The sequence below is a fragment of the Felis catus genome, chromosome B3, assembly GCF_018350175.1.
Source record: "Felis catus isolate Fca126 chromosome B3, F.catus_Fca126_mat1.0, whole genome shotgun sequence".
Taxonomy (NCBI): domain Eukaryota; kingdom Metazoa; phylum Chordata; class Mammalia; order Carnivora; family Felidae; genus Felis; species Felis catus.
The window spans coordinates 124,787,310-124,802,126 of record NC_058373.1 but is presented as its reverse complement, the minus strand read 5'-3'; the positions used below and the strand labels follow the sequence as shown (position 1 = coordinate 124,802,126).

Below are 14,817 nucleotides of genomic sequence, written 5' to 3'. Positions count from 1 at the left end.
CTCAGATTAATAGAAAAAAGGAAAGATTCTATCAGGAAAATCTTTAGGACATAAACAAACTGTTAGGTTATTTGATTCAGTTGAGCACTTAGAAGAAAAACTACTGAAAGACATATGGCAGATCTCATTGAGCAATTAGAAATAATTAATGATAGTCTCAGAGAAAGAGCAAATAAAAAAAAAATAAATAAAAACATAGGTCAAATAATAACTCCAGGGGGGAAAAATGGGCAAGAAAAGAAACATTGTCATAGTATACTTATTAGGTTTGTGTGAGCCATGTTTACGTAGTCATGATATTATAAATACTACTGACACAACTAGAAGTTCAAATGTAACTATATAAGGAGGATGGGGTGAAGGGAAGTGGATGGGTGTGAATAAGTCTAAAAATGATAAATCAGAAAATAGCAATATAAGCTGCTTTTTCTTACAAAAATTGAAGTAAATACAGAAAATAAAGCTAAAAGAGTTGATTGTGGTTGACTCTGGGGTGCAGGATTGTGGGATTGGGAGGGAGGAGGTAAGAGGCTGCTGTCTTCCTGTGTGGCCCTTTGGTGCTGTTTGATAGGTGTATGTACACTTTGGCTAAAAAGGCATCTTGTAAAAATAAAATGCTACTGAGAACACCCCAGCTTTTATGTCTGACTAGCAAGTATTCGATTTTCTTGTTAACTTCTAAATGGAACATGAAAGCTGGGGGTTGGGGTTTAGAGCAGTTTAGACCTGTATAGAGATGTAAGGAGTAAATAACTGTAGGTGCTGAGGCAGACATGAGTTTATGAGCCCACAGAACAGGCTCCTTCTTACTCAAGTTGGGATTTGTACTGGATGAGGCCCTTTTGTCTATGCCGTAGATGCTAAGGCATTCGTTCTGCTGACTTAGGTGCCCTGTCAAACTGTGACCAAACTAAAGCATAGAATCACTGACCATGGAAAAAACAAAGGAAATGGGAAAATACTGCATAATTTGTGGTCTCTGAAACGATCCAGCATTAATGAAAGTTTGTTTTAAGTAGTAATTTATGTCAGCTTTGTGTAGTTCAGGTCAATTCAAGAAAAGGTAGATTCCTTCTGCCAGGAAGAAGGGAAGAAATGTATAAATTGTAAGTTTATATTACCATTGGAAATAGGAACACAGAAATCCATTATTTAGAGCCATGATTACTACCAAATTTATCCTGGCTGGCTACAAGTGATGGCCGTGGTTCAGGACACTCTTTTAGAAGGCTTGGATTCCATTACCTTCAGCCTCTAGGACAGTGGGGGCTTAGAAAGAGAGACTTAATAATGCCAGCTTTTGAAACTGTCATTTTTACTTTTTATAAGTAGTGACTGACCACTAGTCTCCATGTATAGCTCCTTTTAGGCTAAAGGAACACAGCTCTCAAGACAGGGCCCTTACTCTTGGGGCCAGGACTAGACTGGATTTGAGGGAGGACTATAGTAATCTGATGATTTCTCGAAATCTCGAGTCCTTTGAGATTAAAATGCCTAATGTGTGTGGAGTTGGTACTAAATTTTAAAAATAAATGCAGATTTCAAATTTTCTGGAATTCTAAAACTGTTATAAATAATTTATTAAAATAAACAAACCCCAAAAGAAAGGACTATGATTTTTCATGGGGGAGGGGGGGAATGTTACAGGATTTTGTTGTGAATCTTACATATTAATTTAACTTGATATTCTTAAAAAAGCAAATCAATGAAAGTTGCTAAAAGGAACTATCTCTTGCTTTCTTACTTCAGTTTACATTGCTATGAAAAGAAAAGTTATTACTCTCAGTTTGCGTTTTGAGATGCCTTTAGTGGGCGTTTAAGTCCCTCCAATGAAAAACAATTTATCTACAGCAAGAAAAGCACACTCTTTTCACTTCTGTGTTGTACTTCAGGATCCACTGGCTAGCTGTGAACTGCCTCGTATGTATCTGTCCTCAGCCTTGCAGAATAAAATACCAAAGATCTGTGGTATTAACTATGTGGGGTTACTGGGTGCCTGGGTGGCTCAGTGTGTTAAGCTACCGACTTTAGCTCAGGTTGATCTCACAGTTTGTGAGATGGAGTCCCACATCACGTCGAGCTCTGTGCTGAGAGTGTGGAGCCTGCCTGGCATTCTCCCTCTCCCACTGTCTCTACCCCTCCCCTGCTTGAATGCTCTCTCTCTCTCTCAAAATAAATAAGTAAACATTGTTTTTAAATGTGGGGGTACTGATAAAGGTAAAAAAAAGTTTCTTGTCCATTAAAAGATTTATTTCATGGAAGCACAACTTTTTTGTCTCTCCATTTTATAGGTTCATTTTATGTGATGGTGATTTTTGTAGGTGAGACAATCTTTTCACTAACTAGTCAGGTGTCAGATATTTTTTAAATAACTGAGTTCTGATTATAATGGTGTACGGGGTACTCTGTAGATGCTGTCTAGAAAGCAGCCAGAAAATTGCCAGTTGACTGTCTCTTAAAGATCCCATAAGTATATTCACTTCTTCAAATAATATTTACTAAGAGGTTATGCAAGAGGCTCTCTGTTTGGCTTGGGGGGTATACAGTAGTGAGCAAGACAGAAGTGGTCACCGCTCTCATAGAAGAAACAGGTGGTGGCAAGTAAACAATTTAAAATGGTGCTTGGTGCTGTGAAGGTAAAATGAGAGGACAGCGCCTGGAAAACAGGACTGCTTTAGATCCGTGATTAGGAGAGTCCTTTTGGAGGAGGTTACAGCTGAGCTGGAGCCTGAGTGGCAAGAAGCAGCTGAGCTGAAATTGGGTGGGAAGAGTTTTCCTGAGAGAGGGAGCAATAAATATGAAGGCCACAGAGAAGAAAAGGGGTATGGTCTTCTAGAGAGTTGGAGCATTGAGTGAGGAGGTCTGGGGGAGAGAGAAAGGCAAGGTAAAGTTCCACGGAGCCTTTTTGCCACAGTCCCATGTTTGGATTTCATTCTAAGTTTCCTGGGAGGCTGTTGGAGGATGGAGGTGATGGGTTATGTGGGAGAGTGACATAATCGATTTACCTTTTGGAAAGATAATTCTGGTTGTGGTGGTGTGGGGAAGGGGATACAGTGAAAATGGGAAGAGAGAAAATGGTGGCTTGGGCTGAGGCGATAGTAATGGAGATGGTGTGAAGCCTGAGAACTAGGGTGAATTTGGGAGGGAGAATCTTCAGTATTTACTCTTAAGTTGGATGGGAGAGCAGACAGGACAAAGGAAGGAGGGAACTAAGGTTTGAGAAACCAGGGTTGGAGGGGAGGAGTATATCACTTCCTAAGAAGGAGAAAAGAAGGAATGGGCAGGTATCAGAGATTAGAAATGAGGCAGGCAGATTTCCCGTAGGTAGTTGGACATGCCTCTCTGGAGCTCAGAAGGGAGGTAAGTAGGTAGTAGAAAAACAGTAAACCTAGATTCCAGGTCTAGTCTCAGTTTGTGTAACAAAGAAGATTCTGTAAAAAGAAGGCCCTTAACATTTCTCCCTCCAAAATTCTGTGTGTGCTTTGTATTGTTATATATTGACCAAACATACATCTTCCACTCTCAGATACTCTTCAGATCCCTCCCAAATTAAATCATATGAATAAATGTTTTCCAAAATACAGTGAACTTATTACGTTTATTCCTACACTGAAGGTCTGTTAGTCCTTGTAAGTTTACAAAAAACTAGATCAGATACAATGATTACTTACAATTTTGTCAGCCCAAGGATTTTATTCATTTAGGTTTATTTTTGTCTTTTCTCTTGCCTTTCCAGCATTTACCAAAAGAACAGTTACTCCAGATTCACCTTCAATCAAGGAAGATGCCAGCAATTTACCAATGGATGGGACAAGTCCACAGTCTAAAAAGGAGGAATATGAAAGCAAAAAAAACAAAATGTAATTTGTTGCTCTACATGAGTGTTTCACAAATAATAGCGTATCTGTCCTTGTTGCAGTCTGGCCTGGATTATCAAGCAGACGTATCTACAGCTTCTGCTCTTTAGCATTGCCAAACACTGACTAAAATAACACTATACTTGGTATTTGGAAATTATAGAAGTTAAACTAATCCAAGTAATATCAGCTCATGAATGGCATACAACTAACTTATTGGCAACTTATACCAGCCGAGAAAGAGAGATATTTTTCACTTTGCATTTTCCTTTTTCAGGCATGGTCAGCCAGTTTTTGAACCAAAATTTGGATATATAATTGGGATGTTTTAATAATTACTGGCCAAACAGGAGGGAAATGAGTTCCCCTCGAGGCAGAAGTTGTCAGCACTTTCGACTCAGGGAGTGTTTATATATAATCGATTTTTAAAAACGCTTGCTCCCTAATAAATTATCATGTGTTATAACATGTCATGGAGATATGCATATATAATTCCAGACGGTCTGCTTTATAAACGCTCAGGATTGTTACATTCATCATCCCAGCAGTCTGTTAGTACATGCAGTATCTTAAAATTTTATTCCCAATCATCCATTTTTAATAGCAATAAAGAATTTACAAGTGATACCTGAATTGTAGAACACTGTAAAGAATTCATAGCACAACTTATTTATTTATCTTTTTGTGGCCAAATATCTCACTGCAATCACTTTGTCATATTCTGGACCATCATTGGTTTTACTCTCACCAGACTCAAAGTTCCCAGACTCCTGTGTCATGAGATTTACTCCGCAAGAGTTCTCTCATAATTCGGTACTATCTACTTCAGCATCTCAGCCTTCTTTGACATCAAAGTGTTTTTAAGAACTTATGCTCTTTACATGCTAATCTACCAGTGGAGAAAGATTTCTAATGATGCTAATGAAAGGTAAAACAACCAGGAGCTAAATCCCACTGGGTCATGATGGAAAATTCTTCATAGAGACAAGGGCAATAAAGCAATGCCTTCGTAATTACATTTGTGCTCTTTAAAGCGTACTTGCTTATTCTCATATTTGTGAAGATGCTTCTATTTCCACCACCATGTCGTACTAACTTACTATATTTGAATGTCCAGAGCAAATGACACTCTTTGTTTATGAACTTGATTGGAAAGGCTACTCCAGAGAACAGAGATCTTTGTCTCAAAAGATTACTTAATACAATCTCCATAAGCTCTGAGAGTACAACCATGAGTTTTACCATTTATTCATGACAAAAATCTTTTATTGAGTTCCTACTATGGGGCAGTCATTGCGCTAAGAGGGAAAAAAGAGACACAAACAGCTATGCATGACCCAAAGTTTATTTGGCATTAGGAATTGCATGAAAAAGGAGTGATGTGTTCAGGCTAGCTTGAGAAACTCTGCATTAGACAACATTAAACAGGTTTGGTTTTGTTTTGTCTAACCTCAGGACTTCAAGCCGTTAATGTGCTAATGAGCACTGTGGGGTTTAGTGGGAGTAGCCCTTTTTGAAGGAGCAGCTGACAATCCTGGTGTTTCTCAGAACCTATATTACACTATAGTAATACTGGGGGTATTGAGAAATTATGTCAATATTTTCATTGATGTGTTGACCAATACTGTAATATTTTATCTCCTTGGGTCTAAGTGACTAACTGGGAAGAAAATAAGGCACAATATTAACACATTTTATTTAAATCCTATGGATAAAAGTGAGTTAAATAGCTTTTCCCTTAATGTGTTAGTAGGAATGCCATGCACTCCATTCTTTTTTAGTAGGAATTGATTTAAACCACTCTTAGTACCTCTGTGGCCATTAAAAAAATTACACCAGGCCAGTTAGACCTGAAAGTTGAAGGTAACACAGGTTATTTACCTGGAAAATCCTTGAAAACATATTAGCTGATGATTTTATAACAGAATGGAGAGGGGCCTTATGAAAGACCTTTTTTAATCTGAAAAAAATAAAGCCATTATATCATATTATTGAAGGCCTTGTGCTACTGTTGGATGAATGAAGGTGTCTGACTTTAAATATGGAACACACAAGAACTTCAAAGGCAAAGTCAACTTTTTGTGAGCAAAAATTTTGTCAAAATTCCTTGGCCCTCTGTTTATATGGAATTGAATCCAAGGACCTGTCTTCTCAGAGGATTTTTTCCTATCTCTTGCAGTCAGTCACTGTAAGCTCAAGTTGGAAATCAAAAGGAATGCTAAGGAAACACTAATAGCTTGATTTGTACATTTCAAAGCCAGCAACTGTTTTTCCTTCACTCACCCCTTTGGCAGAATAACCTGTGATATCAGCCCCATTTGAGTTGTGGTTGGTCAGCCATATTGCTTATAGTACTGGGACATTGGAAGGGATCAACCTTATTCTTGCAGTGAGCCTGGTCCAAGACTTAATTTGAAGATTGACCTTTTTGGTTTAATAATTTTGATTCTTCTGGCCATCTTTCTCCCTAAACACACTAAACTTCCATTGAAGTTACTGAAGGCCACAGAAGGGAGAAACACAGCTGGGAGAAATCTGGCTGGATGTTTTTCCCATTGGCTAAGGTTATTATTATTTCCTTGACTAGTGTCTGATTTAAAGGTTGGAAACCGGTTGGTTACATAACATCTTATGCATCCAGTTTCCCAGAATCACCGGCTTTTCTTCTTATTGTTACAGTTTACATATCTTTACTAGTAAAAGATATAAATTCTATAGCTTAACAAAAAAGTACACATAAGGCATTTGAATTTAAAGGTTACATAGATTAGAAGTGCCTACCTACTTAGCTCAGAAAACAAGCCTATTTTTTTTTTTTCATTTTCATCTTTTCAGCTAAGGTTTTTGAGGCTCTGGTCAGTGGTATATGTAAGGTGTATTTACACTCATAGTAATTGTTACATTTTCTTTAATGTGTATTAAAATAGCAAATATTGTTTTAAATGGAGCCAAATTCTTACACATAATTAGATGGGTATATTTACTTAGCCAGACCCTTTTTAGGAAAGGGTTAGGAATCTCAAATTGTTTTACTCAGGTTTTTAACTATAAACCCAACTATACATCATTTAATAGCCAAGAATAGGAATGATCATTGAGTAAATTATTCCTTTTCCAAGATTCTTACACCCCCTCCTCAAACAAACTATCCCGGTATTTCCTCTTAATTTATTTTTTTAAAAAAGAAAGAAATTTGTGATGTTCATGGCCTTCAAATGAGGAAGCTGTCCTCACGAAGGCATCTGGTTTTCTTGGATCAAAACTACCATGAACCTTAAGCTGGAAAGAAAATTTGGGAAAGTTTGTATATAAAGGCATTTCATGCACCAAAGTATGATATAAAAATAGTTACATCTTTCAACTTTTAAGTTCTCAAATGTTTAGCAATAAAAACATCAGCTTATCCCTATTTGAGGAAAGAAATTTAAACCATGAAAGATTCCATTTAGTTTCATTTCCGTACAAAACACGACACATCTAATTTAAGGCTAGGAGAAATGCTTACATCTAGAAACAGAACTTTTAGATTCCAAGCCCCCAAACAAATTTCAGAGAAGTCTCCCTTGCTTTTGATTAGTAACAAAGTAAACCAATTTTTCTGCTCTGGTGAAACCAGACCAACCTTCCAGCTCTAACCTCATCTGCCCCCAGTTTAGCTTCTCCTGCTTTATCCACACCTATGGCCCACATCCTACCTAAATCCAAACCCAACTCAGGTCATTCCTCGTGTTCCACCAGGTCAGCCTCAACTGTTGATCTTTGAAGTCTAATAACTACAACCTACAATGAAGGGGCAGACTGTCAGGGGTTTGGAGCACCTGCATGTCTTCCAGGGCCACCAACTGCAAAAGGATTTAAATGGCAAGTGGCTGACTACTCAGAGTTGAAAGCCTAGGAAAACTTCTGTGGCTGGGTATCTTCTGTAACACAGCTTGACTCTGACATGGTACAAAGCCATGTGACAATTGTGGATGAGAACTTGTTGCCTTGTTCTCTGCAGGAGGATACTGGATTTCTGAACATAACAGCATGTTAGTTGCCTTTCAGGAGGATAGTCAAAACAATATGTAATCTGATGACCTCCACCTGTCAAAATGTAGAGTCTTATGCCATTGAGCATATAGATGAGAACATGAAAAGAATTCTATAGTAAAATAAGAGCCATACATTAATCACCTGCAATTCTAATGATAACTTGCTATGTTTTAAGGCATTGAAGTCACTCAATTGCCATTCCAGAATGAATGCTCTTCCTCAAACTGGCAGATGCTGGACGTTCATGCCCAGACTATCTTCTGTCATCTTTCCATAGATCCCCATGATTTGACAACCTCATTTTTCATTCTTTAGTAAAGCATTTTGACTGGCATTATTTAAATTTTAAAAAGTTAACAATTTATCCTTAAATATTGGAGCTTTGTGTCAGCAGTATAAAAGATCAGAATACTGGTTTGAAGCAAGATTTTTTAAACAAAATTAGTGGATATTAAACCACCAACAGTTCAGATGTTATAATTTAAAAGTAAGAAAATATCTTATTCTGAGGGAAAGGAGGATAATATTATATGCTCATTAGTCACTAATTGACAGTGATTTAATATTTTCTTAAAATGGTTTTTTTGTTGTTTTTTTTTTTGTTTTTTGGGGTTTTTTTTTTTGTTTTTTTTTTAATTAACAAGTCCTGGGGCATCTGGGTGGCTCAGTCGGTTAAGTATCTGACCCTTGATCTCAGCTCAGGTCTTGATCTCAGGGTGGTGAGTTCAAGTCCCATGTTGGGCTTTGTGCTGGGTGTGAAGCCTACTTAAAAAATAAGAAAAAGGACAAGTCTAAATTTTATAGTGTCAGGTTTTCCATCAAATTACGGTTTCCTTTTGTTTGTTTTTATTTTCTTACAAATTTTCCATTTTAGAGTCAGTTGTATTTTTGAATCATTTGAAGCCACCAAGAGCTCAAATGGCCTTTAAAACACTTGGCCAACAAGATGAAAATCTTTACTTTGAGACAGTGCATCTCCCTTTGTTCTTGAAATACTCTATTTCAATTGGAAATATTTCCTCCAATTGTATGTCTGTCTGTCTGGCTGTCTGTCTCTCTCTCTCTCTCTCTCTCTGATTTCTTTCTCTGGAATCCATAGTCATTTCCTCAAGAATCTTTGGAAGCACCTTTATGTCCTTTACTTGGGCCAGCCTGTGGACTGGAGTAATGCTGGTCCTTGCCTGCATTTCAAGACATCAGAATAATGGCAACCATAAAGAGTTAGTGAGATTAGTAATTAACTGATCATTTTTTTCCTAATGAAGTAGGCTGGTCTGTTAACTAGGGGTAAAAATGCTTCTTTTGGTAAAACAAGATGGTTCCTCTCATCCTTTTGTGATTGTGCACAGCTTTTTTTCAGAGCAGTATTTATATGTACTTCATATATCAGAAGAACCTATTTATGTCACCTAATTTTTACCTGAAAGCCGAAAGAGCAATCCCCAAAATGTGTCACATTGCACATAGAATTTAAAATCTAAGTTTCTAATATATCCCCTTTATAAGGGTTTGATGTTTTGTTTTGGTTTGGTTTTTTTGGTTTTTGGTTGTGTTTTTTTTGTTTTTGTTTTTGTTTTTGTTTTTGTTTTTTGGTTTTTTGTTTTGTTTTGTTTTTTTGTTTTTTTGGTTTTTTTTTTGCCAGCACTTGAAGCCAGCTATTATCAGATCATACTGCATAACTCGTATTCAGTGTTATCCCTAGGGTAGTGGTAATGCTAGTTTAGATTTTGTTTGTCCATTATTGCTGAGCACTTAGCTGGATAAGGGAATGAAGGATGGCAGGAGTTCTGTAAAATGATATGAACACAGAGGAAGCTGGGTTGCCTTCAACAACACACATTTTAAACTGTTTACTTGAGAGAAAGAACTGCGGTAGCACTGCATCCTTTATCTGATGCAGGGTCCTGGAAAGCGGCATTGTGCAAAGTGGAGAAGTGCTGTGAACTTGTGCCCTATTAAGTTCCCTTTCTGAGGCACGTTGCACTAATCTTTAATGTTCTTTGTGGACTGCTTTCTGGCAGTTTGGATCTGGATGGAAAGTGTCCTCCTTTCAGATATTTTTCAGTCAGAGTGCCCTGTGCTTGTCTGTCATTTGGGATTTTCATTTTATTTATGCTGTCGTTAAGCCCACCGTGAGTGAAGATACAGGCTTGATTTATGGCTTAGCATTCTGAAAACTTCCCATCATACTGAACCTCAGCTGTCAGTTACCAGAAATCAGGCAGCCATGGCAGTTAAAGCCATCTAATATGGTGGCTTTGGGGAGGTTGGGCAGTTTAAAAGATGTTTGGAGAGACCTAGGGAGTTTGGCTTTTTTTTTCTTCTGAGCAGAATAAAATAGATGCATCAGTTCTAACGAGGCACTTCCTGCCCAGAGTCACTGGCAGAGCAGTCTCCTCCCAACAGCTGCAAGCTTGAGAGACCTCATGCTGCTGGCCAAGGTTCATTCTGTGCTTTGACTAAGACCACAGCCAATAAAGCCAATGTGTACCGTGGAAAGACTTTCCCATTTTTTCCATTGGAGAAGGCTTTTGTGAGGTTAGTTTGACTGTTGCAAATTAACAGTGGTGGTCATTGCTCATTTTTTTAATTTTAACTGCATGTAAACCTACTGATTAGATTCCATTGAGAACAAATCATAGTTTTCTGTAAGATACGTACCCTTTTGTCCAGTATTCCTTCAACCCCTGGTTCTCAAAATGTGGTTCCCAAGCCAGCAGTGGCAATAGCACCTGAGAGCTGGTTAACTACAAATTCTCAGGTCAGGAATAGGTGTATTCCTCTCACTGGTTTCAAGAGTAGAACTAGTATTAGATTATGAAAAGGGTGTGAACTTCTTTAGGGCTGAGTTCTGATCCTGTTTTCTTTCCATCCTCCCAGGTTACTTGGAAGCAACCTGATTTGGGACATTGGTTCTATGTTACCATTTCACATGCAGTTTTGTTTTGTCTATACCAGCAGCTCACAGCTATCCACACTGTGTTTCAGAGTAACATTTCCAGACTCTGACATTGTCATCTTTAAAAAGATTTTGGTGTAATGACCACTGTGAAGTCTCATCCAGCTTTCCCTCACTGTCTACGACTGAGATGTGGGATTTAATGTATCATTCCATCTCTCACGGTCCTTGGAAGACTAACAATGGCCATATGTAATTTGTCTTGGCCTTTTATCTTACATGTTGTACCTCTCCCCCTATTATATATGACTGATAATTTGAAATATTTGTTTGAAATTGAGTTGCTTCCCCTTCTCATTTGCTTAGGAATAGACTAAATTGAAATCTACACAGAATTCTCCCAATTGTAAAGTATATCAACTAAATCTTCTCAAGAACTTCTCAATTTCTGAGCAATTGATTTAAATATTACAGTATGTCTTACATTAAGGAAAGTTTTTCTGAAAGAGTGATTATTTATTGAGCAACTACAGTGGATAGGCCCCATATCAGAGTCTTTGCAAAGCCCCCACTCCAGCTAATTGCAGCAACTGAAATGTACAATTCTTACAATAAATAGCAATATCAAGTAAATTAAGCAAACAGCATAACCCTTTAAACTGTGTTTAAAATATCAATTAGGGGCACCTGGGTGACTCAGTCAGTTGAGTGTCCAGCTCTTGATTTCTGCTCAGGTCATGATCTCACAGTCATGGGATCAAGCCCCATGTCAGGCTCTACTCTGGGAGTGGATACTGCTTGAGATTCTCTCTCTCCTTCTCCCTCTGCCCCTCCCCTGCTTGTGCACATACACTCTTTCTTTTTAAAAAACAATGAAAATGATAATAAAATATCTTCAATTCTTTTATGGTTTAGACTTTTTACCAACTAATCATATAGATAATTAAAAAAAAAGAAGCTTACATAAATATACAAATGCAGTTTATTATACCTTTTGTGATCTGTTTAGAAAAACTTTCCACTGTTGAACAGGGACTGTGCCTACAACATATTTAACATTCATAAGTTACTCTGCATTGGTGGCCTTCCACCCAAGAAATCATTTCCATCAATTCAAATGTGTATCTATTTTTTTAAATTCATTCATGCAATGTGAACCTATTATATCTTGTTTCATTGGTCAGAAAAGTCTTCTGTATGTATTGCCAATCTTAACCTTGTAATTTTTAAGAATTTAAATATAATTCCTTTATTTGGTTCACTGATAAATTTGATTAGCTTGGTGTATATGTTTAAATATACAAATATTTCATAATTCCTAGTTACCAATTATAATAGTTACATAATACACCATTTGAAATTGATACAACTAAATTTACATACTCACCCAGACTTGCATATGCTAAACTTTCATTTCCCATCAACAATTTGCTATTTGTTTCCCTTCTCAGAAAAGGGAATGAAATTGAACTTTTTTAAGAAAGCAGGTGAAAAATTGTATGTATTTAGATCACATCAAATAATATAGGAAGACAGCCAAGACCCTTACATTATCCTTGATCTCTTTTGAGTGTAAACACTAAAGGTGAAGTATCAGTTTGGACACAGCCATACAACATCAAAATGATCCTTGTTTTCATATTTTGCTTTTGGGCCACGTTTACTTTCCACAAACAAGGACCTTGTGAATATGTGAAAATTTACCATTTGTTGGGCACTACATAAAGCTTAGATTCAAATTCTCAGAACCGTTACCGAAGATGGGCTGAGCTTCTCATAGACAGATCTCATGTGAGAACAATCCAGTTCTGGAGCCACTGAGATCCAGATGTCCAACTGAACAGCTGCCATCCTCTGTCTGCAGTAACCTTGGGATCACTGACCATGTGTTATGCATTTCTTATCCTGACGCCCATGATTGAGGTCAGATGTTCTCTACCCTTAATTTTACCCTTTGGGACTCTATATTTCTCAGTGGGATGTACAGTCACAGACACTGGTACCACAGAGCAACTAGAGAAAAACTTTCCCATGCAGTGTTCATGTAAGTAGATGTTCTGGCTAAATTTCCATTACCTTTAAGTATTTAGTGTCTATTTCTCTTCTCAGAGAGTGATTACAAGTGAACCGGAAACAACATAGGCATATAAAGGAGAGTAACTTAATTATCTTCCAGGGTCTGTAACCCCAGGGTTATATGTTGAGAGCATGGATGTGAAAGGAATCTTGTTTGGTCCTTCTACATGTGCAATCAACACATTTGAAACTTACCAGCTTTCCTAATGTGGTAACTGAAGCTTATCAGAGTAGCAACTACCTGAGTGAAATCTATGCTTATTTTGATACTGATCTCAACACAACTTTATACAAACGTTTGATCGATTTTACAAAAGCAACATTGTCTTTTACCAAACAGAGTAATTACTTACCTTTTGCTGGTAGCATCATGACAGCTCATTCCCACATTACCCATAACTTGCGTGAAGAGCCATTAGGTAATGTTTGGAATCCAGGTAGGATCTGGGAAGGTCAGACCAAAGTAAATTATCACCACTTTAATATTTGCAGTGCATTTTTCAAATTACCAGCCAAAGGTCTAATATCCAAACAATGTGTGTAATTTGGAACCAAGATTCAGTTTTTAATTGTTATTTTGATAACATCATAGATTGAACATCTTCCCAATTCTTTAAATCAGTGTGAATCCAGAATCAATATCTTTGAAAGCTATATAAAAATTTGTCATATCAACCATTGGTACCTAGAAAGCATGTTTATTTGAGGTAGTATGTATAGATGCTATAAAAATAATTATATTTCTAAATATAAGATGCTTCACTAGAGAAGGCACTGTGTTTTACCTAGCAAGGGAGCTGACATATTGTAAGTGTTTAAAATGCATTCAGTAACTTGACTAACTACCCCACACTCTCAATCATTTTTCTCTACAATAAGCAAAGGTGTTTATTAACATCTTGATAGCCAAATTTGCAATGTCTTTCAGCACTTAACAGACCATTTCCCTGATTGTATTCATGAAAATTCAATCACAGTGTTATTCTTGGAATTTCTGCCTAAGGGTTTAAACAATGCCTCAGTACTTTGAATGGCAAGGATATCACACTGATCAGATAACATCCCTATGTCACCAATATTAGTGACTAATTTCCTACACATGAAATGTGCTGATTTTCCCATACCGGATATCAGTAAAATATCTATGTTATCATGGCATACACCATCTCCCTTGTGTTTGTGTAAGTGTGCTTTGAGGCCTGAGTATGTGTTGGCCATCATATTTGTGGATTTTTATAGAGATTCCTGTCATCACCACGTGTTTCACCAAGACTTTTCCACCAGATGGTTTATATGGAACAAAATCCCTGAGATTGCAGTGTTGGTCCCTTAAATCCCAAATTGATTTTGCAACGTAGTATTTTATTAACATCAATTGCTCCATCATTGTTGACTTCAAAATTATCTTCCGGAAGCTGTGCTTCACCTGCTATACGATAGAGCAAATAAATTTTTGCTGGGCCTTCTAGGCCTTACAATATCCAGCCAACTTGTGGCTTCTTGTGGTTTTGTTGCCTATTCGGTCCCAAAAGCATTCCTTTATTTCTGGACATTTGGCTTGAGAAATTTGCTTAGTTCGTATGCCAATTTCTTGTCAGTTGGCAATTTATTTGCTGACTTGGGCTAAGTATCTGCTATAAAATCACTTAGAATTGTGTACTTCCATCCTTCCTTGTCTTTACTTTTAGTACTTCCCTCCTTTGCACACTGCCATTGCCATCCTTGCTCCCAAAATGATGTTTGGCACATTTGGAAGTTTAGGTAGAAAAGTTTGCGATTCCCCAGGTCTGGTATCTTTGGCTGTTTTGTGATGTTTGTAATAACGCAATGTTTCTGAGGCAGCGGATACTGTGCTTTTCACATTATAACTGTCTTCTATAACTCACATTAACAAGACTTCCCAGGGCCCATGATATGGCTTTGTCCTATGATATAGCTAGATGGTCCAGT

General features: G+C 37.4%; 1 protein-coding gene and 1 long non-coding RNA gene across 10 annotated transcripts in view; one reads left to right on the top strand and one right to left on the bottom strand.

Moving 5' to 3' along the window:
* CEP128 (centrosomal protein 128) overlaps positions 1 to 11,560 on the top strand; it is a 401,019-nt gene extending 389,459 nt beyond the window's left edge. For 3 of the 9 annotated variants that reach the window (XM_019833420.3, XM_019833423.3, XM_019833419.3), the window contains 2 exons: positions 3,737 to 3,860; positions 10,773 to 11,556. In XM_019833420.3, coding sequence (XP_019688979.2) covers positions 3,737 to 3,860; positions 10,773 to 10,932 — 284 coding nt within the window. In that variant the 3' untranslated portion in view covers positions 10,933 to 11,556. Of the gene's footprint in view, positions 1 to 3,736; positions 4,876 to 7,595; positions 8,407 to 10,772 lie in introns of those variants that run through there. The other 6 variants (XM_045060329.1, XM_045060322.1, XM_045060323.1 and 3 more) reach the window with 6 other exon arrangements.
* On the bottom strand, positions 3,674 to 13,470 carry LOC102900788. Its single transcript, XR_002743208.2, has 2 exons — positions 13,221 to 13,470; positions 3,674 to 3,823 (listed from the first exon to the last, which is right to left on the bottom strand). It is a non-coding gene; the product is annotated as an uncharacterized LOC102900788 (long non-coding RNA).
* Positions 13,471 to 14,817: the final 1,347 nt, after the last annotated feature.